This window comes from Akebia trifoliata, chromosome 8 (genome assembly GCF_017979445.1).
Source record: "Akebia trifoliata isolate Shusen 1 chromosome 8, ASM1797944v1, whole genome shotgun sequence".
NCBI classification, from domain to species: domain Eukaryota; kingdom Viridiplantae; phylum Streptophyta; class Magnoliopsida; order Ranunculales; family Lardizabalaceae; genus Akebia; species Akebia trifoliata.
The window spans coordinates 2,491,243-2,509,917 of NC_141382.1; the positions used below are offsets into that span (position 1 = coordinate 2,491,243).

An 18,675-nucleotide genomic window follows, 5' to 3' on the forward strand; every position below is an offset into this window, starting at 1 on the left:
TACACCCGATTTAAAAAATTATTTGTTACACTCCAATTAAAGATTAAAACACACTCTTCAAGTTCAAACATTACAAAGGTTTGGCTCAAATTATAATCTTGACATTACAAAACAGTAGAACACTCATTGAAACAATTTCAATTGTTTAACAATTATGATTAGTCTAATATAAAATCATAAACCCAAACAATAAAAGTTTAGCATAAAAAATCAAAGCTCTTCTACTGGCACCCCAATTTTTGCTTTTTTTCATCCATTGACTTATGTTTTGTTTATTTTAATTGAATTGTAATAAGTAAAAAATGAGGTGCAAATAGCAGGCCTCTTTATTAAAACAACCTCGACAAGTTGGTTGGTTTAATTTATTTGTTGTCATTAAGATTGGATACACGTAGACCTAATAAATTTAATTAGACAGTTGGTTTCGAGGATTATCATAAGTCTACTTGTGGAATAAGACCTCAATAGAACTGATAAAAAAGACAAGTTAGCAAATTTTACTTGGAGAATCCTTCAAACAAAATCAAAATCTATTAAGTTTCAATAAAGATTGCCACTCATGTTCAAGCATGAGTAGGGGTATCGATGGAAGCCTAAAATGGGTTAATTTTAATCAAGTTTAAAAATATAACCCACACCTAGGGCCTTTTGAAAAGAATCCTGATCTAGAATGCTGTCACGTTCCTACAGCAACATAAGGTGCCCACATGCCATGTTTTAATTTGAGACTAAACACATGGGGTTGCATGCTTTATGCATAATAAACAACTTGATTAATTAGTAGACTAATGTGTTTTAAAATCCAATCAAAATGTGCCATGTAGATATCGTTCTTATTCTAAAGGAACAAAACACCTTACTTGATCCTCATTCTTTTGAAAATATTACGTACCTTGACATGTTACTTCATTCAAGGCAAATTGTTGCACAAAGAGAGGTGAGCAAAAATATAACAAGTAGACTCACACTCGCTTCTCAAAAAGCACTCATCCCCTTAAAGAAATGTATTCATTCGATAATTCCTTATCAAACCTATTCAGATACTATTAGTCCTTCAAAGTTTACAAAATTTTGTGCGGGCAAAGTTCAGTAAAGATCTATAAAATTTTAATTTATAAATAATTCCTTCAAAGTTTAAAGTCTTTAAATATCTTAAATTTTTATTTTTTTATTTTTCAAGTAGTTCCTTCAAGTTTCAGAAATTCTTGTTGGGCAATTCCCCAATTATCAAAAAAATCCTAAATGAAATGTCTTCTCACTCTTTAAAATTTTCAAAAGATTTCACAATAGACTAATTATAAAGTGAGGCGTTAACGAAATATCTTCTCATTTTTTAAAATTTTCAAAAGATTTCACAATAAACTATTTATAAAGTGACGCGTTAACACTGATGAGGTTGACATGCTAAGTGCACAGAGTCGTAGATTTTTTTCCTTGTATCTTGAAGGAAATATCTATGATTCTGTGCACTTGTCATATCAATCACGTGAAGTGCACGTCCGTTTATATGGCACCCTTACTCTTCTCTTCTTTTGAAGCAATATTTGGAGATCAGATGAACAAAGATAACACCAATAATTTACTTAGCCATATATGACCAAACAACATGATGAACAGTACATTTTAATTTTAAAGGAACCCATGCCAATGGTTGGTCCCCACTCCCCAGTCCAAGGATACTTCTGTTGGGGAATATCTATCCCAACTAATAGTCACACTAAGCGACGAGAAATTTAACATTAAAGTTGAGTTTTGGATATAAGAAAATATTTTGATTGGGATTTCTAGACTTTTAATTTAGTAGGAGTTAGGATAAGCCAAAGAGTATATTTTAAGATAAATAATTAGCCCAAAAGGATAAGTTGGAAATTATATAGCACACGGACGTTAGGCCCTTACGTCATTATCATTTACATCTTATAAGAGTCTTGAACATTATGTATATATGTCAAGAAGAAAATGAGCAAGACAAATATAAATATATATATTTTTTCCTCCCATTTCTTTCATAATTGTTTGCACTAAACAAACCTTATTTGAGGTTAGAAAGATCCTTTTACGATGATAATAAATCGAATCGCACATTCCTCCTCCCATTTCTTTCATAATTATTTGCATTAAACAAACCTTATTTGAGATTAGAAAAATTCTTGGATGATGATAATAAATGTATACCATTTAAACTAAAGCAAACAAATTGATAAATGAACCTAGGTTGGACTAAATTTTAAACAAGTATTTTTAATTTTTAGAAGGGTCATGTTTGATCGTCAATTATTTGTCAAACGTGTTTTGTCTTATATGGGTTAGAAGTTTCGAGATGGCATAACTTTTTGTGAGAATGATCTTTATAGTGAGGAGATCATCCGCATAAAAAATCAGTTATTCTGAGACTTCTAATCCTAATTTACAAGTTTAAGAATCGTGGAATCATCCATTTATTTATAAATCATTTTTTACGAGATTAAAAGTTTCAGAATGAATTAAATTTTTGTGAGATTTATCTTTTCATCATAGAGATCTCCCTTACAGGAAAATAAAAAATTAGCCCATTTCAAAATTTCCAACTCATATGAGACAAATTGTGTTAGTCAAATAATTGGCGGTTCGATCACACCCTTTTTGTTTAGAAAGAAAAGTGTTTACAATTTGTATGTTTTTTTTTTTTTTTCCTTTAATCAAAGGCATAAATTAAAGTACAAATAAAGTTTTCATTTAAAATAATTAATTAGTTCTCCCATTGGTTTCCTTCAAAGATCAAGTTGTGTTGTTTTTAAGTTAAAGCCATCTGTATTGGCGTTCACAGTTCCATCTCATAGTTATGTGTTGTTTTTAAGTTAAAGCCATCTGTATTGGCGTTCACAGTTCCATCTCATAGTTATCCATCCTTGTCAATATAACTTGATTCCAAACTTTCTTTTCTATTTAGAAATAATCTAACTTGACCATATCACTAAGGTCCAAAACCTTGCTAAGGCTTTTGAGTACACCCGTGAAGGTAAAATCATGAACTATAGGCGATAACAGCACGTTGGGCAGCCGCCTATAGCCAATTTTCCTCACACGTGGCATTCTCAGAACCGACAGCCTTGTCATATTAGTCAGGATAGCCCTATTCAAAGATACAATCATTTTGTTTGGTGAAAAATGTTAGCTATTACGAACGCCTCCATGGAATGTTTGTTGTGTTGGGGGGGTTGGAATTTATATTAGCGCACCAACTTTTGTTTATGACACTATAAGGGATTATGAATAACACACCAAACCATGTATGCATACACTCCATTTATAATTTAAAAAAAGAAGAAATGTTTATCTTTAGTTTTTGAATAATATTTCCCTGAAGAACAAAATACACGTTTTTAAGGAACATCGATTTTCTTATTTGAATAAATAAAATCACTATATATAATTGAATAAAATACTTGTACAAAGATATTATTTGTCTAGTTCACATAAACATTTTCATACACAAATCCTCCCATTATTATCGAGAGAAATTGGTTATTGATGATTGAACTTTGAAGAAATTAGTCCGAGAGATTAATTAAGTTGAAGTCAAGAAAGGATTGTCCACCCAAGTCCAACGATTGATGATTGACAAGCCAATAACCATGTGATATAATGAATATTATGCTTCATTAATTCCACTTGTAGACTAATTCCTTCTCTAAAGACTTTAGAATAGTAGTAGAAGAAGAAAAACAACAACGACGACGACGACAATAACAACGCAAAATGAATATATGATTTAAAAATAAGAAAATACTGAAGTAACATTGAAATTGACATCATTTAAGACATTGTTGACGTGGATGTGTCTATAGAACTATAGATTCTTTTTCTCAAGATACGAATGAGTACTACATGAAAATTGAAAAATTCGGGAAGAAAATTCAACAGGCCAAGGCTACAAATTTAAAAAATCGAATTTTAACAACCTTAGACCATCAAAATTATTGATGTTCCTCAGGTTCGACAACTTAGAGTCATCAAATTTCTCTTATCCTCTATTAATTTGACGGTTTTATCCTATAAAAAAAAAAAAAAATTGACAATGAAAAATTTGGCATCAATTTGACTCCTTAGTCTATCAAATTTTATGAAATTCGATGGTCTTGGACCATCGAATATGGACATTTTTTAGGTTGTGGAGAAGCTTCTATTGTACCTGTGCACACCAATGTCCCAAACGATGTCAATTTAAATGTTACTCCGGCACCATGACAGTTAAAAATATTAGTTTTCCACACATTACTAAACACCCTATTTAACTTCATTGATTGGTTTGATTTAATAAAAGTAGGTGTGGTACTATCAGCTCTCTTTGAATTAGGTTAGAACATATTTGACTCTCAATCATGGAACAAACCTATGGTCAGAATACAAGGACGATACATGCCGCCTACTACATCAGTGTACAATGGACTACCTGGCTAATGGGCCCCACCTTTTTGTCTCTAATAGGAAATTTTTTACTTTCTATAACAGCCAAGCAATAATTATGGCAAGAAAAACATGTTTGGTTCTCCATCCAAAGAACGAACGGTTGAGATTAAATAATATTCATAGAGATTCTCTTAAAATGATTAGTCTTTATTTTTCCTCTCATCTAAACCGTTAGTTTAAATAGTTATGAATGGAAATTGGCAAGAAAGAAGGTTCAGTGGTACTCCTTGGAGTTGGATAATTTAGGTGACTCACGAATCAAAGTCGGCTATTAATTTGCCTAATCTCTAGCAGATGTTGACACGTGTCACAAACCTTCTCAAATTGGATTGTCTCTCTGATTTCTCTCTCAAACACATGTTCCGTCTCAATCATTGTTTAATAAACGACAATCAACGCTTCACCTTCTCTGAATCTTCCCATCTCTCTCTCTCCCTATTTAATCTACAAGAGAGTTTCACAGAGAGAGATTGGATTTTGTGGTTCAACTAAGTTGGGCATTGGGTTTAGCAGAAGAAGGCATGGGAACAAAAGGGTTGGTTCTGTATTTGCTTTCAGGTTTCTCTTTTGCTGTTCTATCAACTTTCTTCCTCACAAACTCAAAAGAATCTCCACATGGATCTAGGCTTGCCCACATCAATAACTTTCATGGTAGTGTTAGAGTTTGGCCGGTATGTCTTAGTTTCTCTATATAAATCTTTTTTATTTTTTATTTTTACTTTAATGAATAAGGAGATAATTAAATATTGATTTTTTTTTTTTGGGTTCAGGAATTGGAGTTTAATTGGAGGAGTGTTTTAGCAACTTTGATTGGATTTCTGGGTTCTGCTTTTGGGACAGTTGGTGGTGTTGGTGGTGGAGGGATTTTTGTTCCCATGTTGAATTTGATTGTTGGCTTTGATACCAAGTCTGCTGCTGCTCTCTCTAAATGTAATCCAACTGTTCTTCTTTTATTTTTAATGATTAAGTCTAGATGTTATTGTGAGATCCAAAATTATAAAATCACAAGATACCCATTTATTCAAATTGATTTTTTAAAATTAAGATGGTCAATATCTATCACGTTTTAGTTTTTCAACTTTATTTTTTATATAAAGGCATATCTTCTCTAAAAGGCTATTTTTTCTAATTATTTCAAATCATCTTTGTGCCTTTTTAGATTCCGTAAGTCTTACTTATACAATAAGAAACACTATGAATCCAATTCATTTATTCTCTTTTTTTATTAATAAACCTAATGACCACTTTAATTTATAGTTAAAAAAAGAAACCCATGTTCATAATAGGGAAGTTTTAAAGGGAAAAAAAGAGAGACTAAATTGGAAATTGGACCAATTACTAATTAAGATGGGAATGTGTTGTGGTGGTGATATTGCAGGTATGATTATGGGTGCATCAGCGTCGTCGGTTTGGTATAATCTAAGGGTAACCCATCCAACAAAAGATGTACCCATCATCGATTACGATCTCGCCCTTCTCTTCCAACCCATGCTAATGCTTGGGATCACAATTGGTGTCACACTTAGTGTTGTCTTCCCTTACTGGCTCATCACTGTTCTCATTATAATTCTTTTCTTGGGTTAGTTTATTACTATTCTTTTTAATACTATTTCTCATGGTTCAAAATTTCGTTTCGTTTAGTTTTGATCAATTTTTATCCTGATTGGAATAATTTCTCAAGATTTTAATTAGACATTAAGACCCATTTTTTTAAAATCTAATCAGGGACCTCATCGAGATCATTCTTCAAGGGGATTGAGATGTGGAAGCAGGAGACCATTTTCAATGTATGTTCCACAAAGAAAAAATTGTTAGATTACATTAAAGTATTAAACACTCTAATCTAAACTAGCTCTTTTTATTGTTTCTTGAATCAATTTTGCAGATAGAGGCAGAAGCACAAAAACAAGCTCCATTGAACTCTCATGGTGAACGTAAGATCCTGAAAAAAAAAAAAAAAAAAAATCCATGATTCATAAAATAAAATAAAAAATTGAATTTTTTATCTCTGGGTTTATAAAGAGATTTGATTTGCTCTATGTTTGCAGTTCTTATCGATTCGGAGTATGAACCATTGGTATCTAGAGAAGAGAAATCCAGATTAGTAAGTAACCCCACCTTCTTCTTAATCTTATTTTTATTTGACTATTAATTTTGGAGATTTTAATATTAGGATGTTTTACTAAAACGGCTTGCAAAAATTAATTAATCAGTCATATTCTTTTAATATTTATGTAAATTGTAATATTCCCAATTATTTATTTTACAAAAATGGTTATTTTGTGCCCCATTACATCAAATAACCATTTTCATAAATAAATAAAAAATTATGAATTTGGGTACTTGGGTATATGACCATAAAAAATTTAAAATGAGTTGTGAAGAATGCACGTGGATGGTTTGTACGTGACAAGGGCATAGAATCATAGAATTTTTTTTTTTGTTGAGATACACAAGGAAAAGATTTACGATTTTGTGCCCTTATTACTTGAGCCACATATGATTTATCGTGTGCATTCATCATTATTCTTTAGAAATTATAATTGATTTAATATTTTTCTACAATATACTTTACTCTACAAGTAATTTCTTGCAACACTTGCCTATGGTTGAATTAGACATTTGTACTTTGCCGCCACCAATGACCACACCAACCAACAACTTGTTCTATAAAAAATAAAAAAACACAATAAATTGTTCTAAACTATTCTAATACAGGACCCCTTGAAAAGACACCTTGTCCGACGAGGTAACAAAATATCAATGTGTATTAACTCATGAGTTGATGAGCATGATTTTAACGAGACGACTCGCTTCATCTAAGACAATAAGACTACTTGGATTAGTCATCTCAATATTGTTCATGAACAAGATTATACAATCATCTGTGATTGATGTCTCCTCTAATGTATAAAGTTGATGGGGGTGGCCTAATGTTGTAACATTGAGAAAAAATTAGGTTAAAAGCTCGAATTAATGGTATAAGGTTGCATAAATGACTCAATCAAGTCATCGATCTCGAAGGTTAAAATAGGATGACTCAAATGAGTCAACTCGATATCGTTGTGAGGTGAGACCAGATTTTTTTTCTGCTTGTACTATTTTTATGAAGAATTGGTGGTTGTTTAATGTAGCTCACTGGCATCAAATTCAGAGTCAATAGTCAAGGGACTTTCACTAAATGCCCAAAGTAAAAGGTCTTACACTCTTGACTAATTGGCTTTGTGTACAAAAATGTCTTTATTTATATAGTTTGAGAAATTTAATCCCGACCCCAATTTTTTAACTTTATTTACACTTTATTTTCAGCAAATATTACGTTTCAACCTGAGATGGAAAAGAATTTTGGTGCTAATGATCGTATGGGTTTCTTTTCTACTACTTCAGATAGTCAAGGCAAGTCAACTCAAGTCAAATCTCCTCTTTCTTTCTTTTAACCAAGAAGAAAATCTGTCCGACTTCATCTTACCTTTTTAGATTTTGTTTTTCTTTTGCAGAATGATACAGAGCTTTGCAGTGAATGGTATTGGGTACTCAACATCTTACAGGTAGAGTGGGATTTGTTGATGAACGTTCCAGATTGATTTTGATTTTGATTTATGGGGTCCACGTCATAATCACACAGATCTTTGTTTTTTTGTTTTAGTTCCCAATCGCGTTTGCTGTGTTTGGATACGAAGCTGTGAAGCTGTTTAGGGAGAGCAAGAGGAGGAGGACGTGTGGGAACACTGAATCAGTGTGTGAGGCGACAATCGAGTGGACCGTACTCCACATTACTTTCTGTGCTCTCTGTGGCGTATTAGGAGGTACAGTTGGGGGCCTATTGGGCTCTGGTGGTGGATTCATTTTGGGCCCACTTCTACTCGAGCTTGGAGTTATCCCACAGGTATGATATTCGAGAAAATTTACATCCATTGAACAATCGGTGTCCAACGTCATCGCACGGAATAGAGTCTAGTGAGGACGCAGTTGTCCCACGTAAGCATATGGTATTGGGCCCACTTAAAATAACAGAAAATTATGTTCCCGTGAATCCCAATGCAAATTTGGGAGCACTGGATTCTTCTCTATTTGCTGTCTCACACAAATATAGAAAATTTTCACGTATTTATGTTTTCAGTATGGACCCACAGAATACATGCTGGCACGTGGGTTGATTGTGTTTTATGCTTGCCACGTGCTCTCATGTCTTCACATGGATGAGATCGGATTGCAGTGACCGAAGGACCACTATATGGATCATTGGCCATGTGATATCAGCTCACATAAAGATATTATTTTTTGAATAATCATTTTTTAAGGCCCCTCTCTGACATAAGTTACCATACACTCTCTGATGTGCTGATGTGGCATGTGTCAGAATCATAAATCTTTCGTTTCGAGATACACAATTGCACATATTTATGAAGATGTACAATTGTGTATACCACATAAAAATATCTGAGATTCTAGCCCATGCCACACCTATGAGTGTATGGGGGCATTAGAAAATCACGATTCTTTCACTATGCCCTTTTGGAACGAGACTAGCCCTTGGGATCACACACCCCCCGAATTCCCACACAAATTTTAGGATATAATCATATAGAACACAAATTTAAGGATATTTTGATGTTCTCCTTCAAATAGATGATTAGGAAAATAAAAAAAATATAAATTTCTTAGATATTAATATTGATCTTCTAGAGATTAGTATGCATTTTTCCTTGGAATCCCAACCTTTGATGGAGAGCCAAGACAAGTGAGGTGTCATTTGGACTAATTGATCCAAATGACAAACTTGATACATATTATTAATGAAATGGTAACTTTCAAACTATTTTTATAAGTATATTTTTAATCTTTTGATAATGGCTTAATATTTGTTTAGATGAATTTCAAGTATTCAAACTCCAAATTGGATGATGGCTCCAAAAATTTCAGATAGTTGGGTAGGATATTTAATTTGGTTTGAATTTAAAATAAAATAAAATAAAATATATGAATCTCCATTTTAAAATACATACGTGATTGGAGTGCAAACAACTCCAACGATGTCCAAAATGATGGTCCATAATAAGGTTGACATCCTCCATTATGAAATATAAAAAATGGAGTTGATTTTAGTTATTGAATATTAATAATTGATGAAACGTTATGGTTTTGGTGTTTACGTGATGATAGGTTGCAAGTGCTACAGCAACGTTTGTGATGATGTTTTCATCATCCCTGTCTGTGGTGGAGTTCTACTTCCTCAAGAGGTTCCCCATACCCTATGGTAGGTCCCACTTCTCCACCTCTATTTTTTCTTAATTTTATTTATTTAATCATCCAAAATCATATAATACTATTTGATCCATCAATTATTGTCATGGAGGTCCGATCCACACGTTCTATCGACTGTTTTTTTTTTTTTTTGTCTTTTTCCCTGGACTCAGAACAACTCTTGTCGTCTGATCTTTTAAGAATTCTGATTTTAGATTTGATTCAGAGTGTCACGTGCCTATATGGTTTAAGGGCTTAAATTTCACGTGCTCCTTTAACTTCGTCAGAAACTAATTCATACTCATAGATAGTATGGGCTGTCAATTAAGTGTGCAACTTGATTCAGTTCTATCCGAGAATTATTTTAAATATTAATTTATAATAAATTATTTTAAGAGTTAGGACATAGATAATGATTTTTGTTATATATAATTTGATGATTTATTATAAATGGGTGGCGTTTGGAGGCCCTAAAAAGAGTCAAACATTTTTCAAAATATGGGTTAGAAGTTTTAAAATGGTCTGAATTTTTGTGAGGGTAATCCTTATGATAAAGGGATCATCCTCATTAAAAATCAGTCATTTTTGAAATTTCTAACCTTATCGAAAGTGGTTTATAAAAATCGAAAGGTTCACGATTCTTTTACCTGTAAATTAAGGTTAGAAGTTTTGGAATGAACTGATTTTTGGTGAGGATCATGTTTTTATCATAGGGATCATCCTCACAAAAAATCAGTTTATTCTAAAACCTCTAACTCATACATTGAAAATTGTTTGACATAATATTTGACTCTCTTTAAGGTCTCCGAACACCACCCATTATATATGTTTAATTAAAATTATTTTACTTCTAAGAAGGTTTATAGACTATTGACAACTCATGAAATCGAATCAAACTTACTTTAGTTCAATTTGGGTTGGTTTGATTCTATAGGCATATTGGTTTGATTCTAATTTCTTATTTAGTAGAATAGATTTATAGCATTTAGATTTCTATTTGACCCCAAATCAATATATACATATATATATATATATATATATGGGAGTGGTTCAGCAGCCCCATTATGGTGCCACACATTTTTCAAAACATGGGTTACAAGCTTTGGAATGAGCTGATTTTTTGTGAGGATGATCTTTATGATGAGGAGATCATCCTCACCAAAAATCAGCCTACTCTAAAAATTCTAATCTCATCAAAAGTGATTTATAAAAATTGGATGGTTCACGATTCTTCAACTTGTAAACTTGGGTTAGAAGTTTCAAAAAATCAGCCTATTCCAAAACTTGTAACCCCATCAAAAGTAATTTACAAAAAATGCTTGGCACCATGTGTGGCACCATAAGGGGCTGCCGAACCGCTCCCCATACATATATATAATGTTTTATTGGGACATTAACATCCTCTAATATTTTTTTATTGTTAATAATATCCTTACTTTTTTCTTTTTCTTTTGGTGAAAAAGATAATGACATTTTAATATATTTTAATATTTTAGATATTAAATGTTTGTTCATATTCTATAATCTGATTATATCAAGGTGAACCAATTATTTCCTTCAAAATATATAAATAGATTTATTATGAATAATGGTCAATCAGTTTGAGTGGGTAATCCTGATCAATGTGTATTGATCCTGATCTCAAAATCTAAAATCATAATTAAAACTTAAATAAAATACGTGATTGGATCGAGTTAGGCCAAATACATATTCAAAGTTAGATTAAACTTAAACTAATATGTTGTTTCTTGTTTTTTTTTTTTTTTTTCAGCTTTGTATCTTATAGCAGTGTCAATAATGGCTGGATTCTGGGGACAATTCTTCATAAGGAAATTGGTTGCAGTGTTAAAGAGAGCTTCCATCATCATCTTCATCCTCTCTGCAGTCATCTTCGCTAGCGCCTTAACAATGGGTAAATATGCTCATTCTCTAAACAAATTCAAATCTACCTAATTGAATCATGATAATCTGACTACCCTACATGGCACACTCAATCGACTCTCCTGACATGAAAAGTTTAGTTTAGGAACCGTAGATCTGTATGCCTTGGGATACAAAACTGCACTTCCCCAAAAAAAAAGTGTCTCCCGAGACATACATATCTACAGTTCCCATACTTATTACGTCAAGAGAGTCGATTGAGTGTGCCACATGGGGTAGTCACATTATCACATCTCTAACTAATTTGCATGGATTTGATTATTCCACTAAAATTTTATGCCTAATTTTGAGGTAAAAATAGCCTATATGTTTTGGTGAAAATAAGATACCCCCTCACCACACCCATATTTTCAAACTGATAGCATACCTTTGGCTTCAGTTTTCCACAAGAGAATACTTAAAATGACCGCAATGCCCTCCATTTTCCACTTCTTGCCAAAAAATCCCCGATCCCTCCACCCCAAAAGGAAAAAAAGGGTAAATTGCACTTTAAACCCCCCTATAAGTTGGCATAATTACATGCCAACCTTCGCTCACCCCCCCCCCCCCCCCCCCAAAAAAAAAAAAAAAAGCCTTGTCTAGTTCTAAATGGGCGATTCAGTCATTCTTGTTAATCCTGCATTCAATACCGAAGTCAAGTGGGTTATATCTTGAGGAATATCTCAAATTTAACCTAAAATTATTATGATAATTATTTAGGTCTTGTACTCTTGTCTCAAATATTAAGACAGACAGCATGAAACATATTTCTTCATTCAACTCTATCGTTGTTTGTATTTTCAAATTAGACTAATGGATATAAATTTAAATTTCCTTTTAAGGTGTCGTTGGGATCGAAACGAGCATGGACATGATACGTAAAAATGAGAACATGGGGTTTCTAAACATCTGCAGTAGCTGAAGAGAAAAACAGATGCAACAAAGTTTGTGAGAAAGAGGTCAATTTGTGGAAAAAGCTGTAAAGAGAAGGATGGAATGGTCAATAACTAATTGACCAACCCAACCTATATTGCTATAAATTAAAAAATAAATAAATGTCTTGGAAATTCTTCATTATTGGTGAATTATTAATGTGTGGGTTTTTGTTAATTACTTGTTAACACTTACCTACAACATTTTGTTTTTTTTTTGGCAATCTCGGGGGTGTAATTAGGCCCATTTTGATATCAGCATGGGCTAAGCCCAATGCATGCTTGGGATTGGGTTTAGGTCCATGGACTAGCAATGTGTGATAGTTTAACCATCGCCTTCAAAGCCTTATCCCAAAGATTTGGGTAAGCTAAATGAATCTTCTTCCTCTATTATTGAAATATTTGCTTTTACTATCTTCATTCATGTTCTTCGGGTCTTGAGAACCATGTCCTAACTAATTATCCTTATCGAGTGAAACGAAAATATGTTAAATTTATAAATATTTAAAAAATAATTTAGATATTTTAAAATAAATAAATATTTAATTTTAGTTCTTCATAAAAATAATATGTATAGCCAAATAACTCGGCCGATTGAGTTCTCTGTCTTGATGAGGTGCATTTTTGTGCTGAGACAACCGAGTTGACTTGATGATTTGCTAAGTTGATTGGACTAGCTGGTTCCATAGAATTTTATGTCTGAGTTGACTCAACAAGTTTTAAAACTATGCTAAAAGCTAATTCACTTTTTCATATTTTCGTAGACGTGGAATTCAAGTCCTAATATTCCTTAAGTTTTAATTGAAATGGATTTCAATTGTTTTTGTTAATAAATAATTAGGACTTATGATAATCTGACGCTCTTTTTTATATGCTTCCTAACATGGTAGTTTACAGAACCATAAATCTTTTTACTAGTGTATCTCGAAGCAAAGGATCTACGATTCTGTGAAGGGGGCGTCAGATAATTACAACTCCCTTATTATATGTAATTACTATGAGAGAACTTGGGTTTTTAAGTTTTTTTTCCTTCTCAAAATGATTAATCAGCATATTGGGTCATCTATTTTAAATAAGGGTTTCACTCTCTCTTGTAAAAAGAGATAAAAATACCTTTAAAGTAATATTTTGCTCCAATAATGTATGAAATGGAAATATTAATATAATTCATCTTTCTTAAGATTAAATACCTTAAAAAATGTGAATTTTTGGAACGAATGTTGAAGCTTTGATAAAATGCCTCAAATAAAACATACAATATTTTCCTGATAGTTTTCGGTTAATGGTATGTGGACTTGAGATTGCTACAATGAAAAAATTATGAAGATGGGGCTGGAAATTATTCTCAAATGTGTATAATACATTGAAAAATCGTAGTATGATATTGTCGGTCTCAATGATTATTTTTATTTTTCGTGATCTACGACAATGGAGGATCAGACAATGACCATCACATCTGGGACAATGGTCCATGGGGTTGATGACAAGATTGCCAACATTAGATAGGATTGGTTGGTCCTCTACTCCATCTATATTTATCATCAAACATTGTTTCTTGATGTGAGTGGAAGCTTAAAAGATTAAGAACATAAAATAAAATAAAAAATTATTGCTTTTATTGAGAAAAGTGGTTTTATTTGTATTTTTATTACCCCTTATCCCAATGTGGGGTTGTATTGTTCGAGATCAAATGATCCATCCAAGAAGCAAGGACAAAGAAATGAGAGATCGGGACATTAGTGTAGTTGTCTTGAAATGATGTCTTTTACTTCTTTTCTTTTCTTTTCTTTTCTTTAAAATAATTTATTTTTGCTGAGAGACCAATTGAAATGGTGCAGAGTGATATCCTTGCACTATTTAATGAAATCGAACTAAATGAACGATATAAAACATTGGGTTATCGTACATTTGAGGTAGGTATGGATGTTTTATATATTTGAACATATAGGAAAAAGATTAGGATCTAGAATGGTGTCTTATTCCTATAAAATAGGAACGGTGTCTACGTGGCACGTTTTGATTGGAATTTAAAACACATCAGACACCTCAACAAATTGTTTTCTATGTTGTTCGCAATCCAATGTATTTAATCTTCAATCAAAAAGTTTTACTTAAACACTATTTTTTGATTTAGAAATGGGACATTGTTCTGGATTGTGACTTATACGAAAACAAGAGTTTGTCTGTACCTATGGCACAAGTGTCTTCTTTAAGATTAACGGAGTAAAAATAAGAAAAATTGAAGTTGAAAGTATTATTAACATTTTTCAAATTAAAGCATAAAAGACGAAAATCAATAAAGTGGGTTTGAGGAATAAAAGAGAAAAATATAATGAAGTTAGAGGGGGTGAAAGGAAGCAATAAAATAGGTCCTATAGTTGTGTTTTATTCTATAAATATAAAATATTAGACTATCTACCATTTTAAATTATTTTTAATAGAAATTGAAATTATTATATTTTATAATCAACTACAAAATGAGAATCTTCAAGACTCACTTCAACTCGGGAATCACCAAACAACCAAGTCATCATTTATTGTTAAATTAGGGTATGTTACATCCAAGAGTGAAGGAAAATATATACTCACAACGCTCCTCCCTCACCCGTAAGGGTGGAAAGATTTGAACTCATGACATATACAAACCTACCATTCTGATATCATATTAACAACCAATTACTCTAATTCTCATAGCATTCAAAGAAAAGAGAAAGGGTCCTTACAGAATGAAATGAAGTGGATTGTAATTCTGTTTCGTGCATCTTTGTTACAATGGTAACCCAAGTGGTACAGGTTGAACGGAAACTATTCGAGATAAAAGAAGCTTGGATACATCGAAAAAGAGGTGTTGAGGTAAAGGAGAAGGACAGTAGGTTCGAATCGAGCCTTCAACTTTTAGGTGAGGAAGCGGAATGGGTAGCTAATCAACTTGACAAAGCGAGAACTTCAGCGACAATCTTTAGAGCCAAGTTTTCGAAGGAGGGACGAATATTTCTGATTCAGGAAGAGCATAATTCGTTTGGTAGATTTCTGAAGCTACAACAGTTTTCGGTGAGATTCCGGTCACGAGGGGTGGTGTTCCCAGCAGGTATAGGAGGGAATGGCTGGGGGGTAGTCAGCGTCGCATTCAAAACAATAATGAGTCCGGACGAGAAGATGAAGGTACGGTTAGAGGAAGGAAGGAAGGCTTTGTCGTGGGCGGAGATAGTAGATAAACCGTCTACCGTGAAACCAGCAGCAGAGGTTCCAGAAATATCAGGTGAAAAGATGAGTTACACTCAGGTGACCAAACAAGTTCAACAAGCTCATAATAATGGCCTATTGTTTGGGAAGTGGAGATGGTCGTTTATTTGTAGTACAAAAGTAATTGAGGCGGACTGGGAGGGGTTCTTGGAAGAAATGAAGCTATCCTATTCAGTATGCATGGGATTCAAATTGCTAGATTGGATGCCAACCTCTAAGATTCTGATGTTGGGTAGTAGAGAAGCTTTCCTGAGGGTGAATAAAAATAGATCAGTTGTAGTAGGGAAGAATATGTACACTCTTCGTCCATGGTTCGCAGATTGCAACATTATCAAATCAGAACGGAGGGAGGAAGGGTGCTGGGTTAGTGTCAGTGGGTTACCTTTCCATTTATGGAAGAATCAGGTGTTTAGAAAGATTGGAGCTCAGCTGGGTGGTCTCAGGGAGGTGGATCCGATTACCCTTCATTGTGCGAAGTTGGATAGAGCAAGGCTTAGGGTGGGTTGGTCTCAGTGGAAGACGCCTCGAAGATTGTTTATTTGGGTGGATGGGTTTCGGTATATGGTACGAATCGAGGTGGTAGGGGATGAAATAGTAAGGAGGAACTCTGTAGAGGATCTGGGGAAAGGAGCTGCAGAAATAATCAGTACAGTGAGAGACTCTACAATGGAGGAGGCTGGTCTACAGACAGAGGGAGGGGAAATTCAATTGGAGAAGAAGATGCCTGGTGATATCGATTTAGATCGGGATTTATCACACTTGAAGGGAAGAGACGTGTATGACAAGCAATCAAACCGGCGTAAATTTAAAATTAATGTCAGAAGCAAAATTCGTGTCAAATGCAAACTCAAAACTAAGCCACATGGAGGGGCTTTTAATAACAAGTGTACGGGGAAGCTGTTAGCTAAAGCAGCTACCAACCTAGAGTATACTAGGTGGCTGCGGCAGAACGGGATGGTAGAGAGAAGCGGGCCAAATTTAATCGGGCCGGGCTTATGTGCTTCAGGGGCCCATAGTCTTGGTGGAGGGCCTAAAAGATCGGAGGTTCGAGAAGCCCAGCAGGAACCGGCCCAATTTAGAGATGAGAAAAAGACGGGCTCGAGGCAGCTTTCAGACCCAGGTAGAAAGCCCAAGTCGAAGATTAGAAATGTCAAGAATCGAGTAGGCCCAATGGAGATCCGGAAGAAAATTGGGCTGAAGTTTAAACAGGCCCGTGGGAGGTATATGAGGTGTTGTTATCCAAACGCACTGTCCAGTATAAAACAGTCCATAGAGGAGATGAAATCGAGCTTCTCTCAGCTTCTGACTATAGTAAGCGAGGTTCAAAAGGAAGCTACAGATATTGGGAACAAAAGGAGGGAGATGGAGAAATTGAAGGGGCTTGAGGGAGCAGGTGGGGCGACATATCAGAAAGAAGTAGATGGGAGTGAGATTGAAGCAAGTGAATCCATTGTCCCAGGAGGAAGGGTGAGCGAAGTTGCAGCTCGTTTGAGTAAAATACGGATCAGAGGTAGCTTCGTCGAAAGAATGGGGGGAGAAAGAGGGGAGTCGCAGGGAGGCAGTCCAAGTGGATGTTGGAAGACATTGAAATCTCGAACAGAATCGGAAGACAATTCAGAGGAGAGGTTTTTAGCAGAAGACGATGACTTGGAATTGATAAAACTGATAGGATCCGGTAACCCAGCCGTTAAGAACTCGGGTAAATGGCGCAATATTTCTGGGGATTCTCAGGGGTTGTCGTTTGATTCAGGGCACTCAAGCAGCTTCGGTTGGTGGCAGGTTAGTCGAGGATTTTTTTCGAGAGAAGGTATTCCAAACTACTCCCTGATTCCCTCCGATTTTGTTGTTCTCCCTTTTCTGAACAATTCTGTGTTAGCTGTCGGTCTGGGCTCTGTTTTGTTTTCTTGTAGTTTTTCTGTTTCGGTTAACAGGTTTCAAAATCCGTTAAGCTTGATCCATTCCCCCAAGATCAGTGAGTTGTCTCAGAATGAGGTTTTTGATAGAGAGACTAGGACAGATGCCCTCTGTCATTCTTCGTCGGCGGTTCCCTTAACTCAGGTTCAGGAAGAGGTTACTGATTTGGTACAGACAGGAGGGTATTTCGATGGACATTGGGCTGATAGAGATTTGGAGGACCCAAACTCGATTCAGGTGGAGAAATTGATAGTACAAACAGAGATGGAAACAGTTGAATGGTTGGTGAGTCAAGCATTGAATATGGCGGAGGAATTTGGAATAATTCCTGAAACAGAAGATAAGGATTGCTCGCTTATCCTAAGAGTAGTTATAGGAGATTTGAAGGATAGGGCATTGCTTGAGGAGGAGATGCAAGAGGTTAGCAAGGAAAGTGGTGTAGGGGCAGAGGAATTGGAGATAGTAAATTTAGATGGTCAGGAAATTCAAACTTTTAGGGATGGTCAATCGAATGAGGTGGTAGTGGTGACGTCGATAGAGACAGTGAAGAGGATCTCTAGGCCAAAGTTGGCCAGTGAGGTGGCATAATGGTAGAGGTGATTCTTGGCTTAGGTCGGGGCTCTTAGTTAGGTTTCTATGTCGATCAAAATTTTGTCTTGGAATGTGAGAGGTTTGGGAGATGGTATGAAGAGGGCGGCAGTAAAAGCGTTTATCAAAACAAAAAGACCTAGCTTAGTCACTCTTCAAGAGTCAAAGCTTTCAGTGTGTGATGAGAAGATGATTAAGGATCTTTGGATAGGAAATATTGGTTGGATGGCTCTTCCAGCTCTTGGGAGTGCAGGTGGTATTATTTTGATGTGGAATAAGGATCTGATTCATGTTCAGGACACCCTGATTGGGGCTTTTTCTATCTCCATCATCTGTAACTGTGTGAATGAGGAGTTCCAATGGGTTTTTTCAGGGATTTATGGTC

General features: G+C 34.6%; 1 protein-coding gene across 1 annotated transcript; it reads left to right on the forward strand.

Annotated features, from left to right (window-relative positions):
* Positions 1-4,873: 4,873 nt before the first annotated feature.
* LOC147395420 (Sulfite exporter TauE/SafE family protein) lies at positions 4,874-12,760 on the forward strand. The gene is made up of 12 exons (XM_086450509.1): positions 4,874-5,120; positions 5,220-5,379; positions 5,828-6,028; positions 6,175-6,236; positions 6,335-6,383; positions 6,498-6,553; positions 7,759-7,845; positions 7,947-7,997; positions 8,096-8,335; positions 9,613-9,706; positions 11,465-11,605; positions 12,456-12,760. Exons 1-12 carry the CDS (start codon positions 4,971-4,973, stop codon positions 12,533-12,535), a joined length of 1,371 nt encoding a protein of 456 aa, XP_086306635.1. The 5' UTR covers positions 4,874-4,970; the 3' UTR covers positions 12,536-12,760.
* Positions 12,761-18,675: the final 5,915 nt, after the last annotated feature.